Genomic DNA, 16,328 nt, shown 5'->3' with positions numbered 1-16,328 from the left:
CCTCCAAATTTTGTTGGACTCCAACTCCCATAAGCCCCAGCCAGCATGGCCAGGGATGATGGTAATTCCAGTCCAACAACACCTGGGACGGCTACAGTTTCACCAGTCCTGTCTTTAATGGTTGGGTTGGTGTTAGCTGGCTGCAACACCAGAATAAATGTCTGGTCTACATAGTAGCAGAATAAGGTGGTGCAGTTCCGGATGATAGAATTGACAGTATCAGTTTAGACTGCAGGTGGGGATTCAGATTTTTGAACGCTCCTTTATGTTTAAAAAAAAGCCTGCAGATGGAAAACTAGTCCAACAGGGAATGAACTGGCCTAGAGTTTTATCTCCCTGCCAGGCTAGTTTTGGGTTGTCGTTTTTCACTTGCAGGTGCATTCCACTTTACCTCCTCTTTCTGCCACATTGTAATCCTGTGTGGCCATAAGGTTGCCTTTGATTCTTCTTGGACCTCTAACTCAGTTTGCACATTTGACAGTCCAGTCATACAAGATATTGGAACTGTCGTTGGCTGTCAGACTTATGATTTGTAGCCAGCGTTAGTCCTACGTTAAGTAGACCCATTGAAATGAATGGGACTTAAGTTAGTGTGACTAACCCGTCTCATTCATTTCAATGGGTCTACTCTATATAGGACTAACATTGGTTACTTCTCTATGGAGCAATGTTTCCAGGAAGAGAAACAATCCAAAAACTAGAGGTTCCCATTCCTGGAAATATTTGTGAGTAGTCAGTCATACTGTTCCCACAGCATATTTTCAGGAGCATCTTGTCTGTCATAAATTCCATATGGGAATTTGGGCACAGCTGCAGTCCAACAAAGAGGTAGGGATGTGTAACGCTGTTGATTTTAGAGAGGTTAGGGTTACCTAACTTGTTCAGTTGGGGCTACTGGGATTTGTGTACCCTTAAAACCTCTGTAGATGGTAGCCTTTAGAAGGGCAGTTTTCTCTCTGAAACACCAGTAAAATAAATGCATTTCTTTATTTCTTTATTAAGATGACCCCATCTTTGACTGCACAAGTTCCCAGAGCAGCTTACATGAATACATAACAAAATATTAAAACATCAGTTTAAAACACAAATGCTTCTTTTTCTAGAAAAAATACAAAAAGCAACACACTCACACACACACACACACAACATAGTATCAGGCCAAAGTCCGGCACTCAAATAGGACAATTTTCACCCACTGGTTGAATGCACTGAAAAGTTGAGAGAGTCAAATGTCATGGAATAAGGAAATCCACAACCTAGTTATTGCTGTTGAAAAAGCCCTATGATGTGTGTCTGCCTTCCACGCAGCAAAGAGGCGTCTCCAGAAGATTTCAGTGTATGGATGGAGGTGATAAGAACATAAGAAGAGCCCTGCTGGATCAGACCAAGGGTCCATCTAGTCCAGCATTCTGTTCACACAGTGGCCAACCAGCTGTCGACCGGGAACCCACAAGCAGGGCATGAGCACAACAGCACCCTCCCATCCATGTTCCCCAGCAACTGGTGTACATAAGCAGACTGCCTCTGATCCTGGAGGTAGCACATAGCCATCAGGACTAGTAGCCATTGAAAGCCTTTTCCTCCAAGAATTTGTCCAAACCCCCTTTTAAAGCCATCCAAATTGGTGGCCATCACAACTTCCTGTGGTAGCAGATTCCATAGTTTAACTATGTGCTGTGTGAAGAAGCCCTTCCTTTTATCTGTCCTGAATCTCCTACCAGTCACCTTCATGGGATGACCGCATTGGATTCTAGTATTTTGAGAGAGGGAGAAAAATGTCTCCCTGCCCACTTTCTCCACACTATGCATCATTTTGTACACTTCTGTCATGTCTCCCCTTACGTGCCTCTTTTATAAGCTAAACAGTCCCAGATGTTGTAACCTTGGCTCACATGGGAGTTGCTCCAGCCCCTTGACCATTGTAGTTGCCCTTTTCTGCACTTTTTCCGGCCCTACAATATCCTTTTTTAGGTGCAGTGACCAGAACTGTACACTGTATTCCGAGTGTGATCACACCAGAAATGTGTGCGACTGCACCTAAAAACGGATATTATGGAGTGATCCCTCAGCTCTTCCTGCTATAGATTAAAACCAGTGCCTTAATTGGGCTTGGAAACAAACTTGGAGATGGGCCAGTTGATACAGCACCAATGTAATACAGTCATTATGACAAGGCTCCCTTCAGTAGGCTTGCTGCTGTATTCTACACTAATTGCAGTCTCTGACCTGTCTTCAAGGTCAGCCCCATGAAGAGCAGGTTCGAGTACTCCAGTCGTGAAGAAACCCAGATGCGCGAATCGATGACACGGGGCAAAGAAGTGAAATAGGGAAATGCACAGAATAATGACATCAGAATATGGGGTAAATTGCACCATCTGTTGCAGAGGGCAGTGGAACATGACACAGGGCTGCCTTTTTAAACAGCTGATCCACAATTTTTGTAGCTTTTGCTTCTGTCCTCATAGAACATACTTATAAGCTCTGTTCAGGCTTTTGAGAGAATGCATGAGAGCTGAAATGTGTGTACTGGGACAGGGCCCCACACAGTAGCCCTAACCTTTATATATCTGTGTGCACTGTTCTCCACCCCCGACCCTCACATGATGAATGGCAAGGTCTGAACAGGAGTACTACTTGCATTCCTTCGAACCTGGGTAGAACTGAGTTTGAGAACCCTGACAAAGCAGGCTCAAAGACTCCCGTTCAGTCCATGCCGCTCAACATGGCAAGGTCTCAGCTGAGGGGACAGCATGCATGGAGACAAAAGTACAACAGCTTGCCCCAACCTGTTGCCCTTCAAATGTTTTAGACTTCAGCTCCTATCAGCCCCAGCCAGCATAGCCAAGGATGAAGAATGCTGGGAGTTGTAGTTGTAGTCCCAAACATCTGGAGGGCACCAGTTTGGGGCAGGCTACAGTACGTACTTGGAGCCCTTGTGCGTTCTCACAAATGCCCGAATAGGGCCATACTCTTTTCCTAATCGGCACCTGATAAGTACCAGTCCAACCGAGAAACACTTCTCTTCCTCCTGGTTAAGACACTTTGAAAAACGATTATTTTTGTCCACTGTCAATACAGCAATTTTGAACTACTTTGTTTAATGGACTAACACAAGCCATTTCATTCTTTTCTAAACGCTACAGGTATTTCAGATGCCGACTTGGTTGATATCGTGGATCAGGGAGAGTACCAGCCAGACAAGAAGAAAGGTAGGTCACTGCGTCATTAAGGCATTCAAGATGTTCAGCAACCACCTCCTCAATGGAATGGAATGTTAAACCATCGTTTAGCCTAGGGGTAGGAAAATTGTGGCCCATGGGGCCTCTCCATATAGCCCCCCCCCCCCCCGCCGCCAGCAATTACTCTGGTTTCTAAAATGTTTCCATTGGTGTCAGTGGAAACTGTTAAAAATCTAATTGCGACATTGGGGTGTGTGTGTTTGCAACTGGGGAGGGAAGGATTAACCAGTTAACCCAGTGGGAACATCCTTGCACCCACCATCTCCTCCTTGCGCCCAGAGTTTGCCCAGGATCGTTCCCATAGCACAAACTGGTTTAGCTTTGTGCCCTTATTCATTCATTCATTACATTTCTGTAGTGTCCAACAACTAAAGCTCTCCAGGCAGTTCACAGTATGATAAAACATAATATAAAATCCTTAACATTCAAGAATTTAAAACTGTTAAAAACAAGTTAAAAAGAATTAACAACCAGGACCTAATGAGGCCTGTCAGCTGGATGCAGACAAAGCTGTGTTGTGTGAAACCAACCACACGAACAAACCATTGTTTATTAACCATGAACAACCCCGTTCACAGCTCAACAACAAACCATGGGTTCTCTTCGTGGTTTGTCCATGGTTAACAAAACATGGCTTGATAGCGTGCCTGGTTTCACACAACATGACAACCTATGGTTCAATAACAACCCACATTCAACCTTGAGTGTGGGTTGTTGTGTTGTGTGAACTCAGCCATGGTATTCAGTAGGGCTTACTTACTCCTAGGTAAGTGTGCATAGGACTGCATCCTTACAGCACAGTCGTATCTGTGTTTACTCAGTTGATTGAAACCATCACGATGATCTTAGAGGCCCCTTTCCAACCCTACTATACTGTTCTATGATCCCTCTCTAGCGATAGGCTCAGCTGCTCAGGGATTATGGAAAGTTTATGAACATTCCAACTTCTCAGATGCCTAGCCGTTCTGAAGCATAGGAGCTGGTAGGCCTGTCTGTTGGTAGAAATGGGTTTAGCCTGGAAGTGTGTAAACAGCCCTATCAAAATGTTTGTCAGTTATGTGTGTGAATGTTGTGTGTGTGGAAAGTGTGTGATAAAGGGGGAATGGACATGTTTGGATCTCCCTGTGTACCATCTATCCTTGCCCCCTGAGCGTCCTCCTAATATCTGTTAACATATCACCCCCTTCTAGTATGTTCAGAAGTTTGCTTAGATGTGAATGACCTTATAGCAATGGTATCCACTTCAAAGGATTAAAAAGGTCCAGCTCCTTTGTGCTTTTAACACTGGGCCTCTTGTGGTTCCACCAATGCCCTAAATTGAAACACTGAATGGAGTGGGTTATGTGGAAAACAATCATAAGCCCCAAGCTATGACTCCATAGGAACATAATCTGGTCCTATGTTCATAGAACTGGTGAGTCGGTTTCCCCAAAGATTGGTTGAGGTCAGAGAGATCGCATTCGTTTCTCCAGCTCCGTTCTTAATGGACGTAATAACAGAGGAAAGAATGTAGCAGTTGGGATGAAGAGGGGTTCCCTTTGGGGTACCTCCACCACTTATTCTCATAGCTTATTCTTTCCATTTTGACTCTGAATTTTGCTCAGCTGGGTATAGAATTTAAAACCAGTGCTGCCTATGAAGTGGCTGCGGTGTGAAGAGCTATTAATCCTACACAGCTGGGCCAATGTTTGCATTCTCTGGAGCCACTCTGTTCTCTGGATGGCTGACCGGGGCTCAAAAATGTATTCGGACAGACAAAACCACCCTCGTGGCTTATCAGGCTCTCTAATAGAAACTGGCCCCATCTAACTGCAGGAGTTTCACAGTTAGGGAGCAGCTGTGCTCAAGCGTCATTCGATATTACATACAAAATCCAGGCACAGTGTGATGTAATAGTATTCATTTTATTTGTATTTATTTTTCTAAAAATTCTATACTGCTTCTCATTTTTTTCAAGTATCCCAAAGCAGTTTACAATATAAAATCATGATAAAATACAATAAAACCAATCATTAAAACAATAGTAAAAACAATAAAATCTAAATTAAAATAACTAGGGGTAGCTGACAATACTAGCAGTCAGGGCAACGTCTGGGCAAACAAGTGTGTCTCCAGTTGTCGGTGGAAATGCTCCATACTAGGAGCCTGCCTGACCTCAGTGGGGAGATCATTCCACATGGTGGGTGCCACAGCTGAAAAGGCCTTTCTCCACACCATGGCCAAATGAGGCTCAGTGGACTGTGGTATGGTCAGCAAGTCTCTCTCTGAGAACATAAAAACCAGGGCCGCTTATATGGAAGAAGGCGGACTCTCAGATAAGCTAGTCCCGAGCTGTTTAGGGCTTTATAAACCAGCCATAACACCTTGAACATGGCTTAGTAGCTACTTGGCAGCCAGTGCAGAACTTTCAGCACAGTTATGTGTGCTTTAAGAAGCACCACTGAGCAATCTAGCCACCACACTCTGCACTAGCTGCAGCTTCTGAACCAATTTCAAGGGGAGCCTCACATAAAGTGCATTACAGTAGTCCAATCTTGAGGTTACCAGCGCATGGATCAGTGGGGCCAGGCTATTCCTGTCTAGGATTGATTGTAGCTGTTGTACCAGCCTAAGCTGGCAACAGGTGCTCTTGATCACTGAGATGAATCTCAGAGCACCCGCAGACTATGTCCCTGTGCAACCCCATCCAGGCTAGGTAAATTATCCAACTCCTGGACCCAGGACCGCCCACCCACAGAGCCCCCATCTTATCAGGATTCAGTTTCAGTTGGTTGGCCCTCATCCAGCCCACCACTGCATCCAAGCACTGGTCCAGGTCATGCACCGTGACACATGACTCAGATGTAACAGAGAAAAAGAGCTGGTGTCACCTGCACATTAATGACACCTTGCTCCAAATCTCCTAATGACAAGCTAGTGCACTGGACATGTCAACAGGAGCTGCCTCAACATTGGCATTCAGATCGCTACGAAGACTTGTGAGTTTGTCCTCAAATTTGTCACAGTGGCAAGGGTACAGCTCATGGGATGTTTCGGCGAGGCCCAGGCTGTGCCTTGCTGGCAGCTGTTTTTCCTGTTGCCTTTCTTGTCTCTCGCAGGATTAGGCCCTCATTGCTGTGGTAGCTGGAAGGGTGGAGTCTTTGCAGTTTTTCACCTGGCTGAGGCTGCTGGGTGAGACTTTATCTCTCTGCAAGGTCCAGGCTGCACCTTGGTGCTGTGTAAAGCGTGCCACTAAATACGCAGTTATCGGCGCACTTGGAGGTGACTTGGGCATTTGAATTTAATGGTGTACTCTGTGGTATTCTTACAGCGCATGGTTGTGGTAATTGGCTCTGCCCCCTGCTAAGTCACCATTTTGCACCTTGCTCTGGTTGATGGTCCAGTGGGGTTCTCCTAAAGAAAATAGACCTCGTATGCCTGAAGTCTGCCCTCCTGTCATTTGCACTGTGTTAAGGTTGAGAGTTACCCCACTCCAGAGGAGACCCCTGTTTCTGCAGGAGTTCTCCCTTGGAAAGAGCCCAGTCATGCAGCAAAACGACAAGTGACTCTGAGGGCAGGTGAACTCTGCAGTGTATCTCAGTGGGAATGACATACACACGCACCCCACCCACCCAGGCAGAGATGCAGCAGAATCACACAGCCCCAGCTCAGCCCAATGGGAAGGGGGTGTGGCCAGTGGTGAATCATGCAGAGAGGCAGTGGGTGCCCTCCTCTGTGAGTTGGGTACCTCTGGATCACAGCAGCATGTTAGCCATGTGCTTCCATGTAATTTTGTGCCGTTTGAGACTTACCGACCCAAGTCAAGCACTTTTGCAGGAGTAAACAGTTGCTACCCTTTAAGGAACATGCGGACCCTGGTTGGTGCTTATCACTGCGTTTGATGCATCAGATGATCTCGCATTGCCAACTCTCAGCATGCCACAAAGGAGCCTTTCTTTCAAACCACCCCAGCATTTTTTCCAAAGTGGAGAGGAGGGAGGGAGAGAGGAAGAGAAGAAAAACTGCTGCTTATGCTGCAGAGTGCAGAAATTTGCAGACAAAGCCTCCAGTCTCTGCAAACCACACCCACGTCTTGACTGCGCACAGCGCTAAATTTATAATCAATCTCATTTATTGCTCAATGCAGTGCTACTGAGGCAGCAGCTGGTTAATTAATACGAGGGCTAGCCGTATGTGTGCGCGCGCAAGGCTGCAATTGCAGAACACCCACCCCTACCCACAACTTCCTTCATCAACATATCAGAAGATAATTAAAATTGCCCTAGGATTTCTACATCCCCATGCTCTGTGGAACTGGCCTTAGGGGGAGAAAGTCATGTGATACTTGGGAGGACACAATCCCCGCCCCCAACTTGTCCTCGCCTTCAACTTCAAGTTGTAGATCAACTGTCTCTCGACAGAACAATTTCCATGGAGGCAAATGCAGGGCATGCATGACGTCAGGGCTGAAAACCCATGCGTTTTACAGGAAATAGTACCGGGCAGGAGCTTAGCATTCTGCTCATAGACCTTTCCCACTGTCCCACTTTTCACGTGTTTCTGTGGAAAACATTCCCCAAACAATCCCAGAGCGGAAAAAAAGCCGTGTTGAAAAATAGCCCCAAGAGAGCTGCGTTGGCAGCTAGCCACACAGAGATTGCAGCCGGCAGACTCGGTCTGGAAGTGCTGCTTTGAGAGTAGGCAGGCTGGCTGGAAGGCTTAAACCCTTTCTTTGAACTAGAGGGCTGAACTTGAAGAGGTCCTTCTAGGAGGAGCATGCTGGACTAGATGAACAGCCGTACAAACAGTACAAATGGGGCTGTGTGTGCTTTAAAAAATAAAGTTTAAATTCTGTGCCCAGACAATTGAAGCTGAGCCAAGAAAAGCTGAATTCTGTATAAATTATGCAAACTGTGCAAATGTGCATATTCCCTTATTTGTAATAATTTATTTTGCAGTTTTGCTAGTCACGGGAGGAGGCAGCAGCACAGAGTACCTGCCCCCAACCACTAGAGATTTTTATTTCACCGTTGCTCTTGGCTTCTGAGACTTCTGCAGACATTGCTCACATGCTTGAAAGTGTTTAATTGTATCTGTGAGATCTAGAAATCTGTGTTGTTGTTTTTAATGAAAGCTGCATTCTGCACACTGCGCTCACATAGACTCACAGGGCACACAGCCTTGAGAATAACAGGCAGCTTCAGATGTTCAAATGAGGAGGGCAGGATTTGGGGCGGGGGGGGGCGGTGGCGTCCAGTCATCATGGACCCTATTCACAAAGAAGAACAAAGGATGATACTTCCAAGCAGCCACTCTGCGAAAAAGCAGCATCTGTAAACTAGCTGGACATATTGCCATTCTACTGAGCCTCTCTTCCAGTCCTTTCTGCTTCAGTTTATCTAGAAAATGTACCAGAACTGTTCAGTAGTTTTCAAAATGCAACAGCTTCACTGTCTTTTGGCCTCAGCCTTCCAGCCCCTATCTGTAAAATGGGGATAATAAGCCTGACCTTCCTTAGAGGGTGGTTGTAAGCATTAAGGTATATGAAGCTCTTCAAACAATTGTGAAAGTGCTAAATAAATGCCAAATGTTATTGTTATTAATTCTAGGAGGTGGCGGCAGTGGCGACAGCAATTATAATGATGGTGAGTGACTGCCGTTCTAGAAGTCACAGCTCCTTTTTGACTTCAAAGATCCTTCTTCTTATAACTTAAGTGGCCGAGTTTGCGGATGACACAAAATTATTTAGGGTGGTTAAAACCAATAGGATTATGAAGAGCTCCAAAAGGATCTCTCCAAACTGGGAGAATGGGCATCTAACTGGCAACTGCAGTGAGTGTAAGCAAGTGCAAAGGGATGCACGTTGGGGCAAGAGATCCCAATTTCAAGTATAGCCTGATGGGATCTGAGCTAACAGTGACCCACCAAGAAAGAGATCTTGGGGTTGTGGTGGACAGCTCGATGAAGATGTCAACCCAGTGTACGGCCACTGTAAAAAAAGGCAAATTCCATGTTAGGTGTAATTAGAAAAGGGATTGAGAATAAAACTGCCAACATCATACTGCCCCTATACAAATCTATGGTGCGACCACACTTGGAATACTATGTCCAGTTCTGGTCACCATACCTAAAAAAAGTATTGTAGAGCTGGAAAAAGTGCAGATAAGAGCAACTAAAATGATGGAGGGGCTGGAGCATCTCCCCCATGAGAGAAGGTTACAACAGCTGGGATTGTTTAGCTTGGAAAAAGGAGGGTAAGGGGAGACATGACAGAGGTCTACAAAATTATGCATGGTGTGGAGAATGTGGGCAGGGAGACATTTTTCTCCCTCTCTCAAAATACTAGAACCAGGGGTCATCCCATGAAGCTGATTGGTGGGAGATTCAGGACAGGTAAAAGGAAGGACTTCTTCACACAGCACATAGTTTAACTATGGAATCTGCTACCACAAGATGTAGTGATGGCCACCAGTTTGGATGGCTTTAAAAGGGGGTTGGACAAATGTCTGGAGGAAAAGGCTAACAACGGCTACTAGTCCTGATGGCTACGTGCTACCTCCAGTACCAGAGGCTATGAGCCTATGTACACCAGTTGCTGGGAAACATGGGTGGGAGGGTGCTGTTGTGCTCATGCCCTGCTTGTGGGTTCCCAATCAACAGCTGGTTGGCCACTGTATGAACAGAATGCTGGACTAGATGGACCCTTGGTCTGATCCAGCATGGCTCTTCTTATGTTCTTAAGTAGAATGATGGGTTCCAATGTAGGCTTCTTCCTGGGACTTGCTCTTCTCTTTCAATACCGTGAACAACTGTGTAACAGTATGACCCAAATCACCCTTGTCCACATTATGAGGGACTTGTGAACTACCAAACCTATTAACCCTAGTTTTGTTACTTACAACTGCTCACCATGCTGGTTTTCTTATGAAAGGAGGAAACTACTGAGCCACAGTCTATATAATTGCATAGTCTTGCACTGAAAATGTAGCAAAAGTTGCCAACACATCATGTTGGTTGGTTATTTTAAAATACTTACATCCTAGCTTCTTCAGGAAGGTGGCTCCTGGCAATATTTTTACATCAAGTGAAGGTGTCACGGTAGCATAAGCTGTAAACCCCTTGCAGTCCAATAAGCAGCCCTTCACATTTCACCTTTCAGACTATCCCAAGGCCTCTATAATCAGGCAGAGTCATCTGAAATTCAGGGTCAACACAACTCTTGAAGGAGTGAGCTCCCCAACACCGAGGCAACAACCAAAAAGGCCCTTCTGTTTGTGGAAGATATGTTAACATACTGAGGGATCCTGGCATAAGGCCCTGTATTAACAGATACATGGGAACTTGCTAGCTGAGTTCAGCTGTAACGCCAAGCCATGGCATGGTACGATGTGATCCTTCCTCCCATACAAATTCCAGTTGTATTAGTTACTGCCAAACCAGGATTACAACTTCAAACTGTAGTTTGCTGGTTTGGAGGGCAAACGATAGTTTACTGTTACATCTGAACTGGCAAACCGTGGCTTCCCTTCAGCCCACCATTGCAGACCACAGTTTGAAGTTGGTTTGTAATCCTGGCTTGGAGGGCAAGCACAAATGATGGCTCCTATATTTGAATGGAGAAACTGCCCTTTATGCTTATCCTATAAACCAGGATCACAAACCAACTTCAAATTGTTGTCTACAGTCCTGGTCTGGAGGGCAAATACAAATGCTTGTTTACCCTTGCAGATTTAACAGCAAACTACGATTTGCAGAAAAGAGAATGTAATTCATTGAATCGGAGTGGGTCGGAGAGCAAGCAAACACAAGGTTCGTTTATGTAGTAGTACCCTCTTAGGAAACCAACATGATAGCAGGATGTTGATTGGTATAGTAGGAATGGAGAAGTCGGTGAAGACCTGTGTTATATTTCTTCTTCCAAGATGCATTTCAGCATTCGCATGTTTCTGTCCCTGGGCTTTTGCAGGTGCCCTAGTAGAGACGGGAACAATTGCTGGTATCGTCAGTGGCCTTGCCATGGCCCTCATTGGTGCTGTGAGCAGCTACATCTCCTACCAGCAAAAGAAGTTCTGCTTCAGCATACAACGTAAGTGCCCCCAATTCCTCCTACCCCTGAGAATGAAGCACAGGCCTCACTGTTAGTTGGAGTGAAGCTCCCAGTTGGCTGAGTTTATGGCCCAGTGCGCCCCTCACCACCACCATGGTCACATGCTGGAACCTATGCATTGCAGGAGGGAATGTCCGTAACAGAGGTGGAGAACAGCAAGTGTGGTGCTTAACTTTAGAACAGAGTCAAGGTATTCAATCTATTTCCGCTGTCAATGCTTTATTTTATTTTATTTACAATATTTATATGCCGCTCCACATCAACGTTCTCGGAGTGGTGAACAGCAATATAAAAGAATAAAACCTCATAATTGAAACAATTAAAACATTTTAAAAGAATACTTGACTGGAAACAACAGGAATGAAAAGAGAGTAGTGACAAAACAGTAAAGGGTAGCGATTAAATCAAGGTGTGTCTAGAGTGAAAGGAAAGTTGTTCAGTGCCTGTAGTTTCTGTTCCCAACTAGTGGAAAGCAGAGAACATGGAACAAAGACTCCCAATGAATGACCAATTCCTAGCAAGAAAAAGCAAGGCTGTTACGATGATGAATTTGCAGCAGCATCCGCCTCCTCGTGGGGAGGCTGGAAGAGGGGGTGCTGAAGCTGTGTTCTCTTGTAGTGGCTATGAGAATCAGTAACAGCAACAGGCATGTAGAGGCTCCTTTACGCAAGTTTACTATTAAGAGGCGAATGTGTTGGCTGGCCCACAGAACTGTTACTGATATGTGATAGGCATTGTCGAGTCACATTCCTACCACATGGATATGTTTCCATGAGAATTCCTTGGCATACAGGGGTAATTCAGCCAGTAGGCCGTTTTCACAAGTGACACTTAAAATTGTTCTCGCGTTGTAATTTAAATGTCTAATCTACATTGGTTAGAATGTAGAGCCCATTTTAAACTAGTTTTCTCCTGCTCTCTGTTCTGCCAATGAGGCAACCCACGCTAAGGCAGTCTTGTGAAAACGACCTTATCAAAACGCTGCTCGCCTGAAACTTCTTCGGGGGAATAGTAGTCCAGAATTTCTGAGGGCGTAATAGTGAGGATTGCTCGTTTCGAAATGCCTCCAAAGCCCTTGCCCATCTCCCTTTGCTGGCGGCGGGGAAAGGGAGTGGGCCCATTCTTCTGCAGCCAAATTGCTATTTTCACCAGGGTGTCTAAAACAAACAGGTGTGTGCCTGAGTAAATTAAGTCAGCAGGAAAAGTCAAGAGGAATGTGATGAAACATAGTCCACCCTCACCCCCCACTTGTGTCGTTTCTCTGCCTTGTCAGTGATATTTTAGAGAACAAACATTTAAGAATTCTAGGAAAAGCTTTGATAAAGCACTGAGAGAAGGCAAAACCCTAGAAAGATGGCAGGAAATTAAAGTTAATTATAAAGGAGGATTAATTTAAGCCGTCAGACGTGGCATGCTGGGATAATGTCAGGCCTTAGATGCATTGCAATGCACAGCAGAGGCTGGCGAGGCAGCTGACGCTGAATTGACTTTTTATTGGGGAACATAAGACTAGTTGGTGTTATCCTGGCAAAACACACGGGAGCAGGGAGGGGCCTGGGCTGTGCAGGAACCCCAGGGCTGTAGCACACGGACACATGGACTGTGTCTGGACAGATTCATACATGATGTTTAGCTGCTTTTTGCACTTTTTAGCAGCTGGAACAAGTGTCCATGTTCATATTCTATTCATATGAACATGGAAGAAGGCGACTGACCCGGTACTGCAACAGCAACTTCAGGATCAGACCACCCACAGAGGCAGACTAAGCTTCTGCCTGAGGTGGCACATGTAATAGGGCACTTAGCGTACCAACTTCGCACATAAACAAAGTACATGTCAAAATCCCGAGTGACAATGTGGGGGCTGCTGGAGCTTACATCCAGTTTGGAGTCCCTCTGTCCTCCAGCATATGGTGCGTGCCACCTCCCCGTCGCAGGAGGCCCCTTCTCCCCTTCGTCTCCATGCACAGACTGTGGAGGGGAGCGATCGGCATTTCAGATTATGTGGGACATCTGAGCAAGCTGTATACTCATCGAAACCCCATTCTCACATTTGGCCCAATGATGGAGCCTGTGAGAATCAGAGGCAGGGCCAGCCAGCATAATCCCACTTCTTTGTACGTTCAGGCTACGCATGGAAATGATGGTAAGAAGAGGGTTAGAATTATGGCATAGATCTTCAAGCTGGAATAGTTGCATCACATTAGCTTGCAGCTTGATGCTCCTTCGTATCATAAATGATTTTTTTTTTTTAAGGCAAGGGAGTAGTAAAACCAGCCAAAAAAGCAAGATGGGGGAGCAACGAATGTCAAGCAAGTGCTGAAGGTATTATTAATATAATTGAATTGCTCAACATGTTTCAGCAGAAGTCATCAGTGTGGCAACTGTAAACACTGGTGGATAAGAAAGTCACAAAGAACACTATTATCATCGTTCTATAAATGGTTGGAACACCACTCCTAAGAACACCATTGGAGTACCAAGAGGATAAAACCAGAAACTGTTATGTATCTTGATTCTAACCATCGAGACAACATCTGGAATCCTTTTTCAAAAAGGGCTATTAGCAACAGATTGCTAAATGAATAATTGTTAAGCAGCCTTCCATATCTGGCCTAAATCCAAATACATACACAGACTATTATGTAAGCAAAACATTCATACTACTAACTCCAAAATGCAACTGAAAAAGCCCTTTAATACTACTTTAAAATTCTGTTGAAAAGACATAAAAATCAGTGTAAATAAATTGCAAAGCTTAGCAAGCCAAATGCAAAGTATCTCCTTTTTTACTCACCAATTCAAAAATCCTCCTGTATCAAAAGGTGCACCTTTAATTCACACTACATGTTCCTTGAAGTACTACTTAACTAAGGGCACAATCCTATGGCCGCTAGTCAGCGGCTAGATGGCCATAGGATAGGTCGGCTCCCTGGGAATTTTTATTTATTATTTATTTAAAATATTTCTTGGCCGCCTTTCAGGGCAGAAGCCCTCCCAAGGTGGCTTACAACAATAAAATACATAAAAACAGTTAAAGTATTAAAAGTGATAAAAACAATAAAAGGCAACAATTAAAACCAACAATGATGTTAGCAGCAGCAGTAGCAGTCATATTAATAGAAGGCCAAGGTAAAATAATGTTTTCAAGGCCGTCTTAAAAGTCTGCATTGACAGGGCATGGCGGACCTCTGACAGCAGCTTGTTCCGAAGATGTGGGGCCACTGCAGAGAAGGCCCTCTCGCGTGTGTTCACCCACCTGACTGCTCTCATGGGTGGGCAAATGAGAAGGGCCTCTCTGTCTGATCTTAAAGTGCGGGCAGGCTGATATGGGTGTAGGCGGACCTTCAAGTAAGAACCAACTTTTCACCACCTGCGCTGCCTCATAGGCAGCGCGGAACAGCCCCATGGTCCGCACTCGGACGAGGAGTGCAGAGCAGTGAAAACGGAGCATTCCTGGGGGTGGGGAGGGTGGAAGTGCCTTTCCAATGCTTCCTATGTGTCGTCTGGACTCCACCCCACCCCCTGCTTTGCCTTCTCGCAGCTAGACAGCCGAAATCAGCTGTCTAGCCATGAATGCAGGGCAGCTGAAGCACGGTGGGGACGATCCCCTCCACACTGCTGCTGCCCTGCATTGGATACGTGGTCGCCTCCAAGTTCGTAGGCGGCCACCTATCCAGATAGGATTGCGCCGTAAGAGGGTTTAAATACCAGAGTGTTTTCCTATCTTCACTGTAGTCTGCTAAGGACAATCACCAGGTAAAAAAGAATACTAAGTGCTAGCTTTTAGTTCTCCAGAACAAGAGCAGCCACACTTTTGTGCTGCGTATTCCCTTGATCCATATGGTTTGTACTATGATAGTTTTCTTATGAAGGTTGTACAAGTCTTTTATAGAATTGTTTACTGTTCTCTTTGACTTTACTTTCTGCCTATTGATATTTAGAGTTGCTCGATGAAGATGTTTGTTGAAACACGTTGGGCATTTCATTTGTATGAAGAAATTCTCCTTTGGCACCTGCTTAAGGTCCCAATTTTCTTTTATTTTTTTTCCGAAACAATGACCAGCCACAATCTCCACCTAACTTGGATTTTCCCCAAAGATGCACCTGAAAACATCTCAAAAGAGCAACTCTGCATCTCTCATCCATAATGTCTAGTAAGTAAAAACAGGTGCTGTTACAGAGAGGCAATATGGGATAGCGGACTGATGTTTGACCAGGGATATCCAGTTTAGGCACAAAATTCACTGGGTGAGTTATCTCTTGGCCTAAACTACCTCACAGGATTGTTGTGAGGCTTCAAGTAGAGGGATAATACACACACACACAAGCTGTTGGCATAAATCCTTCATTCCTCAACACCTTTGCATGTATTGCTCTTTGAGTGTCAATATTTTCCACTCTTTACTGTTTTCAGAGGGTCTGAATGCAGAGTATGTGAAAGGAGAAAACATGGAAGCTGTGGTGACTGAAGAACCGCAAGGTGAGGTATCTTTTGGGCAAGCTACTTCATGCTGGGGTAGTCCCATTGACAACTTTGGGAAGATAGCAAAGGCCAGTTTACTGATGATTTCAACGGTACATGTGGTATCCAGATAAATTAAGTTGCTCTCAGTTGTTGAGAAGGTGTTCCACATATTAGCCAAATTTCTACCAATCATGTTCATAGTGGAAAATGGGAGAAATCCGAACTGTTCAGGTTGATGGCTGACTGGCCAATGTAATGTAGGATTAAGCCACTAGGAAAATGAAACAGTTCTGTTTGGATGACCCTATTAAAGCTCTTACTAATAAAGGAAGATTATAGGAGAAATACTGCTTTCAAGAAATATTTGTGGCATAAAATGGAACCTGAACTGGAACCAAATAATGGATACTTGTTCTGGAAACAAGTTAACACAATCTAAGAGGGGTTCCTCTAATGCAGGGGTAGGCAACCTGATGCCCTCCAGATACTTTGGACTACAACTTCCATACACCCCAGCCATTGGCCAAGGCTTATG

The 16,328-nt window shown here is 45.0% G+C and overlaps 1 protein-coding gene across 3 annotated transcripts in view; it reads left to right on the top strand.

Annotated features, from left to right (window-relative positions):
• The window catches only part of CD99L2 (CD99 molecule like 2), a 79,148-nt gene that overhangs the window by 58,010 nt on the left and 4,810 nt on the right, over positions 1-16,328 (top strand). For 2 of the 3 annotated variants that reach the window (XM_084813719.1, XM_084813718.1), the window contains 4 exons: positions 3,144-3,209; positions 8,828-8,863; positions 11,185-11,304; positions 15,743-15,808. In XM_084813719.1, coding sequence (XP_084669845.1) covers positions 3,144-3,209; positions 8,828-8,863; positions 11,185-11,304; positions 15,743-15,808 — 288 coding nt within the window. Of the gene's footprint in view, positions 1-3,143; positions 3,210-8,827; positions 8,864-11,184; positions 11,305-15,742; positions 16,018-16,328 lie in introns of those variants that run through there. The other variant, XM_084813717.1, reaches the window with a different exon arrangement.

Source organism: Heloderma suspectum, chromosome 9 (assembly GCF_057233095.1).
Source record: "Heloderma suspectum isolate Gila_16-S chromosome 9, 16-S_ref, whole genome shotgun sequence".
NCBI classification, from domain to species: domain Eukaryota; kingdom Metazoa; phylum Chordata; class Lepidosauria; order Squamata; family Helodermatidae; genus Heloderma; species Heloderma suspectum.
Note: the sequence above shows the minus strand (reverse complement) of the source record. Positions and strands in the feature narration are given on the sequence as shown.